Source organism: Canis aureus, chromosome 6 (assembly GCF_053574225.1).
Source record: "Canis aureus isolate CA01 chromosome 6, VMU_Caureus_v.1.0, whole genome shotgun sequence".
Lineage (NCBI taxonomy): Eukaryota > Metazoa > Chordata > Mammalia > Carnivora > Canidae > Canis > Canis aureus.
The window spans coordinates 24,584,723-24,599,787 of record NC_135616.1 but is presented as its reverse complement, the minus strand read 5'-3'; the positions used below and the strand labels follow the sequence as shown (position 1 = coordinate 24,599,787).

The 15,065-nt window shown below is 36.5% G+C and overlaps 1 protein-coding gene across 10 annotated transcripts in view; it reads left to right on the top strand.

Moving 5' to 3' along the window:
- The window catches only part of CCDC178 (coiled-coil domain containing 178), a 421,095-nt gene that overhangs the window by 74,376 nt on the left and 331,654 nt on the right, over positions 1-15,065 (top strand). For all 10 annotated transcript variants that reach the window (XR_013381334.1, XR_013381333.1, XM_077900386.1 and 7 more), the window contains 2 exons: positions 1,710-1,910; positions 5,993-6,213. Coding sequence is in view for 8 of the 10 variants with exons in the window: in XM_077900386.1 (XP_077756512.1) it covers positions 1,710-1,910; positions 5,993-6,213 (422 nt within the window). In the remaining 2 variants the exon portion in view is untranslated. The remainder of the gene's footprint in view (positions 1-1,709; positions 1,911-5,992; positions 6,214-15,065) is intronic.

Here is a 15,065-nt window from a genome sequence, read left to right as displayed (position 1 = left end):
CCTCATTCATTACTTATTTTTTCACATGACAAATGCTAGGAGAAGATTAATATGTTAATGGCTACAATAACAGTTAAATTAACTACAATTATGTTTATTGTAAACTCATATATTTGGTCCCAAAGTACAAGACAGTATCCAGTTGAGGAAGATTTATTGTAATTAAGTGTTTGTACTAAAAAAAAATTGCAGGTGGTTACCTACCTACTCAGTATGAAACAGTAAGACTAATTGATAATGGTATTCTAGAAAAAAATTGAGAGATTAAATACAACGAACTGGAGGCATCTTAGGTCATAAACACAGCATTTATTTTAGAATGCTCTCATAGAAACACTACAAAAGATAACAAAAGATAACTCATACAAACATTATAGACATTTTTGGTAAGAATTATATCACATCAGAAGTGATTTAAGTGGCATTAACTTCATTAAACATTTCAGGCTGAAATCTTTTTATAGAAATTGAATAGATCATAAGTTGGTTGGGGAATAACAGTGTTCACTGTGTATGTTACTATGAAAAAAAAAACCAGACAATTAAGGGTATAGGGTGTCCAGGATGTGGTAGAACATGAAAAAAGAAGACAATAAACCAAATAAATAGAGTCTAAATAAAGGGCCAGTCCATAAAGAGATAGTTTTTATACATTACAAGAAGAATTCTTGTTTCTGTTTCTGAAGAATTCTTTTCAGGCAGCATGCTGAATTTCTGTGATAGGCCTGCTAGGTTAGAAGTAGAAGCTATGTGACTGAGCTTGCACTTATAACCCATATATAATGTTATCTTCTAGCAGAAAATTATTGCTTTGTCCAAAGTAAAACAAAACAAAACAGAGGTCTATTAGTTGTCTTTTTTCTTGAACCAGTTTTACTGTTTTTCCTTAGCCTTAGCTCTTTGAGGCTTTGACTTTCTTGACACTTTGTGTTTGTTTATGCCTTCTTGTCACGTTACGTTTTGGCAAAAGTCACTGTTTACAAGTATAAATCTCACCAGAGTGGAACCCATATCCATCTTCCTTAGTGATCTATCTCTAGGGAGAGAGCATATTTCCCAGAACATAACAGACCTTCTGCGCATTTCTGGTATAAACAGATGAATGAATACCCATGTTAATCAATTCGTTAACATTAAACCATATCATTTCAGAGCTATGAACCAGGGATCACAAATATCTCTCATTACAGGAGTTAATTTGTGTTGTAACTAAATAAGTGGAATTTGGAAATGATAAATTCCTAGCAGGGCTAACTAGGGATGTTATTACCTGATAAGGAATATAAAATGTCTTGTTTTCTAGGAACCATTTGAGGATTTTCGATATTTATCTCATGTAATCATTATGATTTGCTTTTGTCATAGAATGAGAGAAAACGCAAACATAATTTACAAATAAAGCTCTCTAATATAGTTTATGAAGAAAATATTTTTGAGATAAAATATACATGAAGATATTGCTTGAAATTTCTCTATTCTAATTATTTTATAAAATGTTGACTTAAAAATCTGTCTTCAAAGGTTATAATTAATGTTATGATTGTATTATAATAAAACTGTCTTTGAAAGGCTGATTCATTTTTCTAAAATTCTCTCCTTAAACATACAATTATTAAAAAAGAATAATAATACAATTAGTATATATGTTCCCACCACCTACTTTATAGGCTGAGTCACTAAAAAAATGTGATACATATTTCTACTTTAAGATGAAAAGTGTCCAGAATTAAAGCAGGAAATGGAAACATTGCTATCAGAGGCCATTCATCTCATTAAAAGTCTAGAAACTGACCGTGCAGAAGCTGAAGAAGCTTTAAAGCAACAAAAATCAAGAAAGAAAAATATTCACATGAAAATTGATTCTTGGTCAATCTGGAGACTTGAAGAAATCCCACTAGCTGTGCAAAAAGGTAATAGTAAGATTTTTTTCATATTGCCAGTTACTTTGAGAGCAGGAATAATCAATTGAAGCTCTGAAAAAGTCAACTCTGCCCATATTGTATTGCATCCAAACGAGTGCATTTTGAAAGATGTTATTAATGCTAATACTGAATTCATATATATAGCTGGGACTGCACTTAGCAAACCTGGATCTTCTGTAGTTTGTTTTTTGTTGGTAATTCCATAGCGTTCATGGTGCCCAAGGGACATTCAGACTTTTCACACATATTTCCAATGATGACTACATTATTGCAGTAGTTGAAATTTAGAAATTTAATTGATTTCTAGTTGGTATCATTGGCCATATCTTTAAATCTGGGAAAATAAAAGACTTAAAGTGATATTTTAGCAACATACATCTGCTTTTGAGAATTCAGTAGTAGGTTTTATTTGGAACTTCTGGCAGACAATAAAAGTGGAGATGTTCCCAAGAATCATGTAGGTAACAAATGTTTAAAAAGGAAACACTGTTTTTTTGACCACAGAATAAGGGACCTATCGTAAAGTATTAAACAGTCTAAAGGCATTGGATTTTTCATTCTCCAACCACTGCCTATTAAGCATGCCTGACTACTTGATTCACCTGAGGTTGAAACTCTTTTATAAATAAATTTTATATCAGTTAAAAATTTTAATTTAGGATTCATATGCTTTATAAGTGGGTTATATTAAGGTGCTCATAAACCTGTCATTTAAACTAAGACACTTTTGAGAGGAAAAAGGAGGCTATTAATTATTACTCTGAAACATTAAAGAATGTATCAAACTGAACACCTACATTTACTTTAGTTTACGTCTTCTAAAACTATAGTTTCCAAAGTAAGTTGTATACAATTTAAGGAGTTGCAAGAAAAGACTAGAACTTTTATTTATATTTTAAATTTTATTCTTTTTTGTTTTCTTTCTTGATTATTTGGGTTTAATTTTGCTTTCACTGAACCTGACAAAATACAGTTATCCAGCAGTTCCTTGATTATGTTATTTTAATACAATAAATTAAATGAATGCAATGAATTTAATGACTGTTTGTTCCTTTTAAAGTAATACTGAGCTCACACATTGAACTCACCAATTGTTCACTACCTCCTAGAGCAGAACTCAAGAAGCAGTAAATTGCCCAGAGGCTAGACTGGATGAATTTTATTCAGCCTTGTCTGTGCTCTTTTTTGCCCTTTACTAAAGAGTTAATTCTATAAATTATGCAAAAAGTGCTCAAAACTCAAGTAAGAGTAGACCTTTTTCTACCCACACATAAAGCATGCATTTTACAAAACATTTCATGTTCACAAAGTTTTTGAATAGAATTTATGCTGTTTATACTGTACTAATACCATAGCATAGGTATGTAATTTATAAATTCATACTTACATACAAATTAGTGTTTTAGAGGCAGCCAAAGGTACAAAAGGATCAGGATAGGCATCCTGAGAAATTCTGGAACCCAGATTTTGAGCAGATTCACATTCACATCTACAAGGAATTATCTGCAATTTTTTAAAAAAGATTTATTTATTTAGAGAGTGAGAGCACAGAAGGGGCAGAGGCAGAGGAAAAGAGAATCTTAGGTGGACTCCATGCTAAATGTGGAGCCCAAGGCAAAGCTTGATCTCAACAATCCTAAGACCACGATCTGAGCAAGAACCAAAAGTCAGATACTTAAGAGACTGTGCCACCCAGATGCCCCTACAATTTTTAAAAATGTTTGGGAAGCCCTTGTCGGTAGTAGTAGAAGAGTCAGTGGTAGCTGGTTTTAATTAACATATTACTGATAAATTTCTACATAATTTCATATGGCCTTTATAAGAGTAGATGCTGTTGTTTGTGGTTTATATGAAGTTCTACTTAAGGAATTACCAAAATAAAATCAAATTGAGATACATACATACACATTCTACAAGCCTTATAAATGCATTTTCAATGATGGAATACATTCTTGCCATTGTTGATAACTTATTACTTGGCTATCTTTTACTTAAAGATCTCCTTAAAGATCTTTAAAAAACTATTGAAGATCTACTTAAAAAACTGAAATTATGTTCATCTATTTTATTTAAATAGCTAAAACATGTAATGAAATTTAAATTCATTATTTACTGTATAGTTTTTAGATGCCTTCTGTTTGTAAAATATTCCTGAAAAGTAATGTACTTTCAGGAATATATTGCCTTTATATTGATATATCTAAGATATAATTTCTAAATTTTATACTTTTTTTTTACAGATTACAGAATTATATATTCTTATAGATTTTAGATTCTCAAAGTCTCTAGCTTTGTGACAGGAAAAACTTTCAATTTCCTTAACCTTTACATTAAGTATGATGTTTATAGAATTTTTGATAATTTTTACAAAAAAAACCCTTATAACTTACTAAATATTGAGGAAATTCAATTTTGTCTAGATATCTGTGGTTACTCCTCCCTATCCTTTCATCGCCCTAACCAGCCCACTAACACTTGTATCTTTTGTTTCGTGGTTCATGAAGCTGATTCATAATGGACTACATCAAAGATATCTTTTGTACTTTTCTTCCTACTGGTTCAACCAATGGGCAAGAGACCACGGGAGATAATAGAGAAGGGAGAGGATGGGGTTTTATACATCTGACTACCTTCCTTTCTGCTTGGTCACATCCTCCTCCTCCACAGAATGATAGGCACTGGTACCCAATATGCAGCCAATAATCTAGCAAATGTCTTTTTATTTTCCTATCCAAAAAGATCATCAGAAATAAGGTTTTCATCAGAAATTGGGTGTTGTGTGAACTTACAAATTTAAAATTCAATATGCAAAGCTGTGTTTCCTTACAAAATAAAAAAGTATGTATATTTATCATACTCAAGCAATGTCTGGAGGCACAAAGAAACTAACGACTCAGATTTCCCTGGTACTCTCATTGTACCTGCTTCTGTCTTTAATTTATTTTATTTTATTTTATTTTATTTTATTTTATTTTATTTTATTTTATTTTATTTTATTTATTTTTTATTTTATTTTATTTTATTTTATTTTATTTTATTTTATTTTATTTTATTTTATTATTTTTTTTACCTGCTTCTTTAGATTCTCTGTCTTTCCCTTAACCCACATTTAGAGCTCTATGGGTACTTCCCTATGACTGATTACCAAAGGAAAGAAAAAAAATATCACAGACCAGTTTATGTATGGATTGAATGGTATGTTCACATAATTTGGACAGCTGTTTATTACAATCTCAATTTGCAAAGGGTAAATACAGATTACCTTGTAGGAGAAATGTCCTGTGATACAAAAGGGAAGTAGCAAAAAAATGGCATAATGGGAGTTGGAAAGACATGAATGTGAAGACTGGTGAAAGGAGGTCTGGTATTCTGGGAATAGACCATTCAGAAAGAATGGAGTATGAAGATAATTGTGTCCCATAGAGAAGCTCACAAGAGTGTTTCTAGTGTGGAAGATCTCAGTAATAGCATAATGTTAAATATCCTAATTTTGTTCTGCATTGTTTAGTCATATGAATTAATGTTATTACTACAATAATGCTTCATAACAAATCACCTTGGAACTCAGTGGCTTACAACAATAAGCATTTTTAAATATAAGCTACCCATTTGTAATGATTTTCAGTTGATATTTTTGTGTTTTGATACATAATTTTATCAACAGAGAATAGTACTTATTTTTTCCATTTCCTTTCTGACATTTATAATTCCTACCGCATCATTTTACTTCTAGATGATTTTAGAAGGCCTCTACTCTTGCGGTTTTTCCTCATTTTGTAATTTATAGAGTGGTTATACATAACCCAGTATATACATGGGTTGTAACAGGCAGGGTTTGTACTAAAACAATTATTAGTTTATAGAATGTATATTTTAATCCCTTTGCTAATAAATGAAGAAAGCAATATATTTTATAATGCAATATTAAAATAACATTAAATTTAGTAAGCTTCACAGATAAGTAATTTCTGGATCTAAAGTATTTCATATTTTTCTATTATCAAATAAAGATTTATTTCTGGAGCTTTTGTTTTAAAATCAGATTTTTTTTCTTATTATTGTATGTCTAGAACACGAGGCTTATTTGAGAGATATTATAGAATTACGATGGCATCTTGAAGATAAAGCTTATCAACTAAAACATTTTGAGGAACAAAAGACAAAATTAGAAGAAGCTAATGCAAAACTTCAAGCAGACATAGACTACATGAATAAACATGGTCCTCTAATTAACTCAAAGCACAACAAAGAACTTGAAACTCTCAAAGAATTTTATACAAAAAAATTTGAGGTAAATGGATAAATGAATGGATATGCATTTTATAGATTGTTATGTAGTTTAAAAAATAATACAGCTATGAGAAATTAACATCTTTAAATGTTTCATTTTCATTGAAAATGGACCTTCTATTTATTTCCTAAAGGAATTATTAAACTACACATAATACAGTCAGTTGATAATCATTTAAATTTTGTCATCATCCCTTTTATACTTAGGAGTATTAGTAATATTTAGTCAACGTTTTAGAGATTTAAAACAACATGGTAATTTTTGAAGTTGTAAATCGAACTGGGGAGAATGCAAGTAATATATTAGTCACTTTCATGATAATAAAGTGTAAAATCTTTTTAATGGTTAATTAACATTAACTCTCCTATTGTGGGATTGTACTATGGAAAAATAAATTATTTATACCTGCCACTAAATGAGCAAATTTATTTCATATTCTTTTTTTTACTATTTTAAAGTAAATAGACTTGTTAAATGTGTCCTGTATTTTCAACTGTTCCCTTTTCCTCCCTCACTCTCCAAACACAACCTTATCATAAAAATCTGTTTGTGCATTTTGTATATTTTAATACGTATATATGTGTGTGTATATATATATATTTAAGCACATGCATAATTTATTTTTTATTCTTCAGATAGTATCAAACATTGTATAAGTTTCTGCTATTTGTTTTTTAATCTGACATTGTTTTAGAGGTCAAGCTACTACTGTTCATTTTATTCACTGTTTTGGATTTGACACCAAAAGCAAAGATAACGAAAGCAAAAATAAGTAAGTGTGGATACATCAACCTAAAAAGCTTCTGCATGACAAGAGGCACCGTTAACAAAATGCAAAGACAAAATACTGAATGGAAGAAAATTTGCAAATCATGTATCTGGTACGGGATTATATCTGAAATCAAGAACTTCATATAACTCAACACCAAAATAAGATAATATGATATAAAAAAAGGCAGAGGAGGAGGGGCAAGATGGCGGAAGAGTAGGGTCCCCAAGTCACCTGTCTCCACCAAATTACCTAGAAAACCTTCAAATTATCCTGAAAATCTATGAATTCGGCCTGAGAATTAAAGAGAGAACACCTGGAATGCTACAGTGAGAAGAGTTCGCGCTTCTATCGAGGTAGGAAGACGGGGAAAAAGAAATAAAGAAACAAAGGCCTCCAAGGGGGAGGGCCCCGCGAGGAGCCGGGCTGAGGCCGGGGCGAGTGTCCCCAGGACAGGAGAGCCCCGTCCCGGAGACGCAGGAGCTGCACCGACCTTCCCGGGCGGAAAGGGGCTCGCAGGGAGTTGGAGCAGGACCCAGGAGGGCGGGGATGCACTCGGGCTCCCTGGGACACTAACAGACACCTGCGCCCCGGGAGAGTGCGCCGAGCTCCCTAAGGGCTGCAGCACACGGCGGGTCCCGGAGCAGCTCGGAGGGGCTCGGGCGGCGGCTCCGCGGAGGGGGCTGCGGGGCCTCGGGAGCAGCTCGGAGGGGCTCGGGCAGAGGAAGAGGCTCCTTGCGGAGGGGGCTGCGCGGTTCCAGGAGCAGCTCGGGGGGCTCGGGCGGTGTCTCCGCGGAGGGGGCTGCGGGGCGGGAGCGCGAATCCAACAGCGCAGGCCCCGGAGCACAGGGCGCCGGGACACAGCCCAGGATCAGGCCTCCCCCGGGACAGGCAGAGGCCGGGAGGGCCCAGGACAGCAAGGACGCTCCTGCCCCAGCTGAGCAGATCAAAGGCCCCGCCCCGGAGCCTCCAGGCCCTGCAGACCGAGAGCTCCGGAGTTCCTGTGGGGGCTGAATCCAGGTTTCCAGAGCTGGCCCCGCCACTGGGGTTCTTCCTCCTGCGGCCTCACGGGGTAAACAACCCCCACTGAGCCCTGCACCAGGCAGGGGCACAGCAGCTCCCCCAACTGCTAACACCTGAAAATCAGCACAGCAGGCCCCTCCCCCAGAAGACCAGCTAGACTGACAACTTCCAGGGGAAGCCAAGGGACTTAAAGTACACAGAATCAGAAGATACTCCCCCGTGGTTCTTTTTTTTTTTTTTTTTTGCTTTTTGATTTGTTTCCTTCCCCCACCCCCCTTTTTCTCCTTTCTTTTTCTTTCTCTTTTTCTTTTCTTTTTTCGTTTTTTTTTCTTCCTTTTTTTTCTCATTCTCTTTTCTTTCCTTCTTTCTCTCCTCTCTTTTTCTCCTTTTCCCAATACAACTTGCTTTTGGCCACTCTGCACTGAGCAAAATGACTAGAAGGAAAACCTCACCTCAAAAGAAAGAATCAGAAACAGTCCTCTCTCCCACAGAGTTACAAAATCTGGATTACAATTCAATGTCAGAAAGCCAATTCAGAAGCACTATTATACAGCTACTGGTGGCTCTAGAAAAAAGCATAAAGGACTCAAGAGACTTCATAACTGCAGAATTTAGAGCTAATCAGGCAGAAATTAAAAATCAATTGAATGAGATGCAATCCAAACTAGAAGTCCTAACGACGAGGGTTAACGAGGTGGAAGAACGAGAGAGTGACATAGAAGACAAGTTGATAGCAAAGAGGGAAACTGAGGAAAAAAGAGACAAACAACGACAGCCTGAGGAAGAAAAACCTATGTTTAATTGGTGTTCCCGAGGCTGCCAGAAGGGCCAGAGGGCCAGAATACGTATTTGAACAAATTCTAGCTGAAAACTTTCCTAATCTGGGAAGGGAAACAGGCATTCAGATCCAGGAAATAGAGAGATCCCCCCCTAAAATCAATAAAAACCGTTCAACACCTCGATATTTAATAGTGAAGCTTGCAAATTCCAAAGATAAAGAGAAGATCCTTAAAGCAGCAAGAGACAAGAAATCCCTGACTTTTATGGGAAGGAGTATTAGGGTAACAGCAGACCTCTCCACAGAGACCTGGCAGGCCAGAAAGGGCTGGCAGGAATGAGAAGAACATGCAACCAAGAATACTTTATCCAGCAAGGCTCTCATTCAAAATGGAAGGAGAGATAAAGAGCTTCCAAGACAGGCAGCAACTAAAAGAATATGTAACCTCCAAACCAGCTCTGCAAGAAATTTTAAGGGGGACTCTTAAAATTCCCCTTTAAGAAGAAGTTCAGTGGAACATTCCACAAAATCAAGGACTGAATAGTTATCATGATGACACTAAACTCATATCTCTCATTCAGTAACTCTGAATGTGAACGGGCTTAATGACCCCATCAAAAGGCGCAGGGTTTCAGACTGGATAAAAAAGCAGGACCCATCTATTTGCTGTCTACAAGAGACTCATTTTAGACAGAAGGACACCTACAGCCTGAAAATAAAAGGTTGGAGAACCATTTACCATTCGAATGGTCCTCAAATGAAAGCAGGGGTAGCCATCCTTATATCAGATAAACTAAAATTTACCCCGATGACTGTAGTGAGAGATGAAGAGGGACACTATATCATACTTAAAGGATCTATTCAACAAGAGGACTTAACAATCCTCAATATATATGTCCCGAATGTGGGAGCTGCCAAATATATAAATCAGTTATTAACCAAAGTGAAGAAATACTTAGATAATAATACACTTATACTTGGTGACTTCAATCTAGCTCTTTCTGTACTCGATAGGTCTTCTAAGCACAACATCTCCAAAGAAACAAGAGCTTTAAATGATACACTGGACCAGATGGATTTCACAGATATCTACAGAACTTTACATCCAAACTCAACTGAATACACATTCTTCTCAAGTGCACATAAACTTTCTCCAGAATAGACCACATATTGGGTCACAAATCGGGTCTGAAACGATACCAAAAGATTGGGATTGTCCCCTGCATATTCTCAGACCATAAGGCCTTGAAATTTGAACTAAATCACAACAAGAAGTTTGGAAGGACCTCAAACACGTGGAGGTTAAGGACCATCCTGCTAAAAGATGAAAGGGTCAACCAGGAAATTAAGGAAGAATTAAAAAGATTCGTGGAAACTAATGAGAATGAATATACAACCATCCAAATCTTTGGGATGCAGCAAAAGCAGTCCTAAGGGGGAAATTAGCATCCATTCAAAAACTGGAAAGAACTCAAATACAAAAGCTAACCTTACACATAAAGGAGCTAGAGAAAAACAGCAAATAGATCCTACACCCAAGAGAAGAAGGGAGTTAATAAAGATTCGAGCAGAACTCAACGAAATCGAGACCAGAAGAACTGTGGAACAGATCAACAGAACCAGGAGTTGGTTCTTTGAAAGAATTAATAAGATAGATAAACCATTAGCCAGCCTTATTAAAAAGAAGAGAGAGAAGACTCAAATTAAGAAAATCATGAATGAGAAAGGAGAGATCACTACCAACACCAAGGAAATACAAATGATTTTAAAAACATATTATGAACAGCTATACGCCAATAAATTAGGCAATCTAGGAGAAATGGACGCATTCCTGGAAAGCCACAAACTACCAAAACTGGAACAGGAAGAAATAGAAAACCTGAACAGGCCAATAACCAGGGAGGAAATTGAAGCAGTCATCAAAAACCTCCCAAGACACAAGAGTCCAGGGCCAGATGGCTTCCCAGGGGAATTTTATCAAACGTTTAAAGAAGAAACCATACCTATTCTCCTAAAGCTGTTTGGAAAGATAGAAAGAGATGGAGTACTTCCAAATTTGTTCTATGAGGCCAGCATCACCTTAATTCCAAAACCAGACAAAGACCCCGCCAAAAAGGAGAATTACAGACCAATATCCCTGATGAACATGGATGCAAAATTTCTCAACAAGATACTAGCCAATAGGATCCAACAGTACATTAAGAAAATTATTGACCATGACCAAGTAGGATTTATCCCCGGGACACAAGGCTGCTTCAACACCCGTAAAACAATCAATGTGATTCATCATATCAGCAAGAGAAAAACCAAGAACCATAGGATCCTCTCATTAGATGCAGAGAAAGCATTTGACAAAATATGGCATCCATTTCTGATCAAAACTCTTCAGAGTGTAGGGATAGAGGGAACATTCCTCGACATCTTAAAAGCCATCTATGAAAAGCCCACAGCAAATATCATTCTCAATGGGGAAGCACTGGGAGCCTTTCCCCTAAGATCAGGAACAAGACAGGGATGTCCACTCTCACCACTGCTGTTCAACATAGTACTGGAAGTCCTAGCCTCAGCAATCAGACAACAAAAAGACATTAAAGGCATTCAAATTGGCAAAGAAGGGATCCCTGGGTGGCGCAGCGGTTTGGCGCCTGCCTTTGGCCCAGGGCGTGATCCTGGAGACCTGGGATCGAATCCCACATCAGGCTCTCGGTGCATGGAGCCTGCTTCTCCCTCTGCCTGTGTCTCTGCCTCTCTCTCTCTCTCTGTGTGACTGTCATAAATAAATTAAAAAAAATCAAATTGGCAAAGAAGAAGTCAAACTCTCCGTCTTTGCCGATGACATGATACTCTACATGGAAAACCCAAAAGCCTCCACCCCAAGATTGCTAGAACTCATACAGCAATTCGGTAGCGTGGCAGGATACAAAATCAATGCCCAGAAATCAGTGGCATTTCTATACACTAACAATGAGACTGAAGAAAGAGAAATTAAGGAGTCAATCCCATTTACAATTGCACCCAAAAGCATAAGATACCTAGGAATACACCTAACCAAAGAGGTAAAGGATCTATACCCTCAAAACTATAGAACACTTCTGAAAGGAATTGAGGAAGACACAAAGAGATGGAAAAATATTCCATGCTCATGGATTGGCAGAATTAATATTGTGAAAATGTCAATGTTACCCAGGGCAATATACACGTTTAATGCAATCCCTATCAAAATACCATGGACTTTCTTCAGAGAGTTAGAACAAATTATTTTAAGATTTGTGTGGAATCAGAAAAGACCCCGAATAGCCAGGGGAATTTTAAAAAAGAAAACCATATCTGGGGGCATCACAATGCCAGATTTCAGGTTGTACTACAAAGCTGTGGTCATCAAGACAGTGTGGTACTGGCACAAAAACAGACACATAGATCAGTGGAACAGAATAGAGAATCCAGAAGTGGACCCTGAACATTATGGTCAACTAATATTCTATAAAGGAGGAAAGACTATCCATTGGAAGAAAGACAGTCTCTTCAATAAATGGTGCTGGGAAAATTGGACATCCACATGCAGAAGAATGAAACTAGACCACTCTCTTTCACCATACACAAAGATAAACTCAAAATGGATGAAAGATCTAAATGTGAGACAAGATTCCATCAAAATCCTAGAGAAGAACACAGGCAACTCCCTTTTTGAACTCGGCCACAGTAACTTCTTGCAAGTACATCCACGAAGGCAAAAGAAACAAAAGCAAGAATGAACTATTGGGACTTCATCAAGGTAAGAAGCTTTTGCACAGCAAAGGATACAGTCAACAAAACTCAAAGACAACCTACAGAATGGGAGAAGATATTTGCAAATGACAGATCAGATAAAGGGCTAGTTTCCAAGATCTATAAAGAACTTATTAAACTCAACACCAAAGAAACAAACAATCCAATCATGAAATGGGCAAAAGACATGAACAGAAATCTCACAGAGGAAGACATAGACATGGCCAACATGCATATGAGAAAATGCTCTGCATCACTTGCCATCAGGGAAATACAAATTAAAACCACAATGAGATACCACCTCACACCAGTGAGAATGTGGAAAATTAACAAGGCAGGAAACAACAAATGTTGGAGAGGATGCGGAGAAAAGGGAACCCTCTTACACTGTTGGTGGGAATGTGAACTGGTGCAGCCATTCTGGAAAACTGTGTGGAGGTTCCTCAAACAGTTAAAAATAGACCTGCCCTACGACCCAGCAATTGCACTGTTGGGGATTTACCCCAAAGATACAAATGCAATGAAACGCCAGGACACCTGCACCCCGATGTTTATAGCAGCAATGTCCACAATAGCCAAACTGTGGAAGGATCCTCGGTGTCCAACAAAAGATGAATGGATAAAGATGTGGTTTATGTATACAATGGAATATTACTCAGCTATTAGAAACGACAAATACCCACCATTTGCTTCAATGTGGATGGAACTGGAGGGTATTATGCTGAGTGAAGTAAGTCAGTCGGAGAAGGACAAACATTATATGTTCTCATTCATTTGGGGAATATAAATAATAGTGAAAGGGAATATAAGGGAAGGGAGAAGAAATGTGTGGGAAATATCAGAAAGGGAGACAGAACGTAATGACTGCTAACTCTGGGAAACGAACTAGGGGTGGTAGAAGGGGAGGAGGGCGGGGGGTGGGAGTGAATGGGTGACGGCACTGGGGGTTATTCTGTATGTTAGTAAATTGAACACCAATAAAAAATAAAATAAAAAAAAAGGCAGAAAATCTGAATAGATATTTTTCCAAAGAAAACATACAGATAACCAGCAAGTACATGAGAAGATTCTCATCACTAATCATCAGGAAAATACAAATCAAAACCACAGTAAGAGATCATCTAATACTTGTCAGAATGGCTAATAAATAAAACAAAAGCTAAAAGTAGCTAAAATCAAAAAGACAAGAAATAACAAGTGGAGAAAAAGGAACCCTTCTATACTGTTGCTGCGAATGTAAATTGGTGCAACCACTGTGGAAAATAGTATGGAAGTTTCTCAGAAAATTAAAAATGGAACTGTTCTAGGACTCAGCAATTCCACTTCTGGGTATTTATTAGAAGAAAAAACACAAACTTGAAAAGATGTGTGTATCCCCATGCTCACTGCTGCATTAGTCAGCAGTACCCATTATTATATACTCTATTATATACCCATTATTATATTATATACCCATTATTATTATAGTAGCCATTATTGGCTGCATATTGGGTACCAGTGCTAGTACCATAGCCAAGATACTGAAACAACCTAAGTGTCCATCAATGGATGAATGGATAAAGCTATGGTATACACACACACACACACACACACACACACACACACACACACAATGGTATATTACTCAGCCAAAAAGATGAAATCTTGCCATTTGCAACAACAGGGATGGACCTTGAGGGGATCATGTTAAGTGAAATAAGTCAGGCAGAGAAAGACACATATATGATCTCACTTATATGTGGAATCAAAGAAAAACAAAACAAAAAACAATTCCAGGGATACAGAGAACAGATTGGTGGTTGCCAGATGCAAGAGTTAGAGGATGAATGAAAAGGGAGTCAAAAGATACAGATTTCTGGTTATAAAATGCATAAGTCATGGGGATTTAATGTACAGCATGGTGACTATAGTTAATGTTGTATTGCATATTTGAAAGTTGCTAAGGAAATACATCTTCAAGATTCACATCACAAGAAAATAATTCTAGCTATGAGTGGCAATGTATGTTAACTAGACTTATTTTGGTGATCATTTCACAATGTATAGAAATATTGAATCATTATGTTTTATAATTGAAACTGTTATATATTGTACTTCAATAAAAATTAAAAACTTTTATGCATCAAAGGACACTATCAATATCTGATAAAGGTGAATATCCAAAATATCTAAAGAAGTTACATAACCCCAAAACAAACAAACCCCCCCAAAAAAAACCCCAAATAATATAAGATGGGCAGAGGACCTGAAAAGACATTTTTCCAAAGAAAACATACAGATGGCCAACATATACATGAAAAGATGTTTAACATCTCTAATCAGGGAAGTATAAATCAAAACCACAATGAGATATCACCTGACACCTGTCAGAATAGCTAGAATCAAAAAGACAAAAAGTAGCAAGTTTTGGCAAAGACATGGAAAAAAAGGAACCTTTATGCACTGCTGTGGGAATGTAAGTTGGTGCAGCCACTATGGAAAACAGTATGGAGGTTCCTTAAAAAATTAAAAATAGAA